General features: G+C 46.1%; 1 protein-coding gene across 1 annotated transcript; it reads left to right on the top strand.

Annotated features, from left to right (window-relative positions):
* Positions 1 to 2,829: 2,829 nt before the first annotated feature.
* On the top strand, positions 2,830 to 3,877 carry LOC119267433 (protein THYLAKOID ASSEMBLY 8, chloroplastic-like). The gene has a single exon (XM_037548816.1). The coding sequence runs from the start codon at positions 2,943 to 2,945 to the stop codon at positions 3,726 to 3,728; it is 786 nt and encodes a 261-aa protein (XP_037404713.1). The 5' UTR covers positions 2,830 to 2,942; the 3' UTR covers positions 3,729 to 3,877.
* The last annotated feature ends 312 nt before the right edge of the window (positions 3,878 to 4,189 follow it).

Here is a 4,189-nt window from a genome sequence, read left to right as displayed (position 1 = left end):
AATATTTCTCAACAATATATATGAGTTGAATATCTGTTTTCCAATTTTCTATGCTTAAAGTTAGACTGCGCCTGAAAAGGCTACAGCCAACTGATGATGTTGCTGTGGAATTGCTTATTTTATTTTAAATAGCGAAAATAATAATTCTGCCAAAAAGTTGTAAAAAAATGAAAAGGCCAGCAAAAAACAAAATGAAAAGGCCAACAAAAAAAGAAATTTACAAGAAAAAGTAAAGGGCCCAAAAAAGAAAAGGCCTGTAAAATTGGGCTTGGCCCATTTAGTTGACCATGAAAAAACATAAATTTGTTGGAATTAGTGGGCTCGGCCCATATAAAACACTGAACTGGACCGGACTGATTCTTGTCAACGACCTTTTCAATTGCTCGCAATTTTGTCACGTCAAATTGCCATATCGGATCCGACGTGGCCTGGGCAGAGAGCTAGCGACCAAAACAGAAGGTCATAGAATCAATGACCTTTTGTTTTGGTCGTGGAATTCCATGACCTTCTCACAAAGAAGGTCGTTAATTTCAGTTTACGACCGCTAGCTTTTGACCTTTTGTTTTTGGTCACAAAAAGGTCGCAAATGAAAATCAGTGACCTTTCAGTGACCAATAGTGATGGTCGCAAGTTGACATATTTCTTGTAGTGTAGTTTCAGAGGGTTGGGACCTATCCACCAGTCCTCCCAAAACCTGGTACTGCCCCCATTCCCAACAGTATTTTTGAAGTGCTGGTACAAAATGTTCTTCGCAACCATGAGACGAGACGAAAACTAAGAGTCGCCAAGTCTACATTTAGCACCAAGACAACCATACATTCTTAAAATATTTATTTGGGATGACAGATTGTCACAGTCCTGTTCATTGTCTAGTCTCCAAAACCACTTAGCTACAAGGGCTCCAATATGCATGGGATAAACGGGACATCATGCACAAGGGGATACTAATATGCATGCTTGAACAAGGGTTAGCCTACCAACAGTGTTTAACAACTTGCCTTGCGATCTAGAATTTTCTAACATTCTTTTGCCAGGTTTGTTCCAGATTCCATCATTAGAAACATGAATCACTAGAATTTGAAAAACATTTCACCAAGTTGGCAAGTAAATATTTCTTGATAAAAATCAGACTTACTCTTTGCTTTCTCAAAGACGAACAACTCACTCTTATGAAAGTTAATGGTTGGCCCTGACAATTTCTAAAAACCACCCAAAACAAATTTCAATTTATTTGCACTCTCCTCATCATCATACATTAGAAAAATGATGTCAGCAACATATTGTAACATATTGACACTCTGTTCAATTGTCTCTTCTAACACCCCTTTCACCATCCCATGTTGCTTAGCCATTTCCATGACTAGGGCTAGGGCATTGACAACTAGGTCAAAGAGAAAAGTGGTAAGGATTACCCATGCCTAAGACCTTTATATCAATTATTAAGTATGGTCATATCTTCTCAATGACCATGACAACTACATGCCCTCCCATCATGGTGCTCATAAATCATAATCTGTTTACGCCATTGGGAGGATTTTATGGGTTCTAAAGTACGTCCATAATTTTTGCTTTGTAGTTCTTTTTCTTTGACTACTACTTCTACTAGAGCTAGTCACTTTAGCTTATGAAAGGGTTGAGAGATATTTTATACCTGAACTTACCAAGAGGAGCTTATGTTAATTCTTAAAAAGGACTAGCCGAATTCATAAGGAAACTAGACCAAAACCATTAGCGTAGTTCATTAAAATTCATGAGAAGATAACCTTATAAGGCTCTAGCAACAAAAGACCTCCTAGTTTAGTTAAATTGAGGGTGGAGCATCACCCAACCAACTAAGACACAAAAATAAGCCATTGTCCCCGTCACAGGAGGTTTTTTTTTGCAGGGGTAAAAAGGGTGTATTATTCAAGCAAAGAAATTCAGCCCTACACAGCCTAGAAATTGGCCAAGAAATTCATCGTCCCCACTGCTGAAGTTGACCCGGCAAACATATATGAGACCCAAGGGTTGAAGGATACATATTATTTGACTTACATTATCCGATTTTAGGTGTCTAGCATGTGAGGTCAGTTGTATTTTAGGACACATCTAGATATGTCATAGTTATTGCATATTTAAGTGACTCAATCAAGTATAAGAAGAAGAAAAATATACACACGAATCTCCGCATAAAATCAATGATATAGGACTTAGATATACAATACTTATGACACATCTAGATGTGAGTTGTTAAAAAAAATCCCAATCCAAGGTAAGGTGCGCAGAAAATCTTGGATAATGCCTCAAACCATGCAAACCACACACATGAAAAAATCATTCGCAGATTCATTTCGTAAGAAGTAGGGTCATAGTTTGAGTTCCACATGAAGCTTTAAGCTCCTTTGGTAAACGGAGCCGGATACTCTACCTTAGAGAAGCAAAGTCATGATGCTAGAGTGTAATCCTAGTGTAAAATAAATAAGGAAGTTAGAGACGTTTAACAGATTATTTACTATCGGTATTTACTATAGATATAAATAATATATAATTAATTTTATTTCACCTTTTTTTTGCGGGTGAATTTTATTTCACCATTTATTGTTTGTATGTAATGAATATAAATGTACACATTAAATCTGCAATTTGCAAATTAATTTAACTCATTTTAGGCTACATCATATGGATTGAAAAAAGAAAAGTTAGGGTTTGTAGCTTCTCTAACTATTCTTCTTAATGTTATTAATGTTAGGGGATTCAGTTCCTCGGTAAACATGGCACGCAAGATGCATTTTGCGATGTTTTACGTTGGCCAATTATCCATCCTTCTCCGTTTAGAGAGATCAGACGGTTCCCAAGCCACCCGTAAAAATCCGCAGCGAAACGCATCATCCCCTTTCTTCCTCGTCGTGCTCCCGGCCTCCACACGACCACTCTCCCCCGCTCAGCTCCCATCCTCGCCTCCCATGGTGTCTCTCCTCTTCCTGCCGCGCACGACGCCCACGGCGTCCCCGCGCGCCGCGGCCAGGCCCAGGGCCGGGGCCATCACCTGCGGCCCGCGCGACAACCGCGGCCCACTCCAGCGCGGCCGCTCCCTCTCCACGGAGGCCATCCACGCCGTGCAGTCCCTCAAGCGCCTCACCGCCGCCGACCGCTCCCCGTCGGCCGCCCGCGGCGCGGCCTCCGCGTCCCTCGGCCGCCTCCTCCGGGCCGACCTCCTCGCCGCCATGGCCGAGCTCCAGCGGCAGGGCCACTGGTCCCTCGCCCTCGCCGCGCTCCACGTGGCGCGCGCCGAGCCCTGGTACCGGCCCGACCCGGAGCTCTACGCCACGTTCGTCTCCTCCTCGCCGCCCTCCGAGGCCGCCGCCGGCGCCGTGGACGCGCTCGTGGAGGCGTTCCTCGAGGAGAAGGAGGAGGGGCGCGGCGGGCGGCTCTCGGAGTCGGAGGGGCCGTGGGTGGGGGCGGACGTGTACAAGCTCACCAGGCTGGTGCGCGCGCTGGTGGCCAAGGGCAGGGCGCGCGCGGCGTGGAGGGTGTACGAGGCGGCGGTGAGGAGGGAAGGCTGCGAGGTGGACGAGTACATGTACCGGGTGATGGCGCGGGGGATGAAGCGGCTGGGGCTCGAGGCCGAGGCGGCGGAGGTGGAGGCCGACTTTGCGGAGTGGGAGGTCATGGTCTCGCCGCCGGCGAGGCACCTGCTCGACGAAATGCGCGCGAGGGAGAACAGCAACAAGACGGCGACGACGGCTTAGTTTTCTTGTACTGGAAAATAAATCTAGAGAACACGAGTGTGATTAATTGTTTTCTTTTACTGGATACTTAAAATGTCGTCCTGCTGTACCTATGGTGTGGCAACGCATATGCCACAGTTCAAAGTTCAGAAGGCCTGTTTGGTTTGTGAGTTTGTGGCTATCTTAAACCGAGCTATCCAGCAAAATAACCGTCGGTTTACGGGACGGAGGCGATTTTGCTGGCCCGAATAGATCTGGTATATTCGATCATCCCGAAATTCTTTTGCGGAATCTTATAACCCATTTCCGCCATATCTACGTGACTTACCCTTGTTTTTGCCGGATCCCCTTTCCCTTGGCGTGAACCAACTTTCAAGTGCTTCCGTTCTTGCCTCCCGTGCCGCCGCCGCCTCCAATCTTGCCTCCGACCTCGTCGTCCGGCCTCGCGGCGCCGGAGCCCGGCCGGATGGAGTACCCACGGT

The sequence above is a fragment of the Triticum dicoccoides genome, chromosome 3A (genome assembly GCF_002162155.2).
Source record: "Triticum dicoccoides isolate Atlit2015 ecotype Zavitan chromosome 3A, WEW_v2.0, whole genome shotgun sequence".
NCBI classification, from domain to species: Eukaryota; Viridiplantae; Streptophyta; class Magnoliopsida; order Poales; family Poaceae; genus Triticum; species Triticum dicoccoides.
Note: the sequence above shows the minus strand (reverse complement) of the source record. Positions and strands in the feature narration are given on the sequence as shown.

Bases quoted from the DNA above. Each gene is read 5' to 3' on its own strand.
- LOC119267433 (XM_037548816.1), top strand. From the start codon at position 2,943: ATGGTGTCTCTCCTCTTCCTGCCGCGCACGACGCCCACGGCGTCCCCG.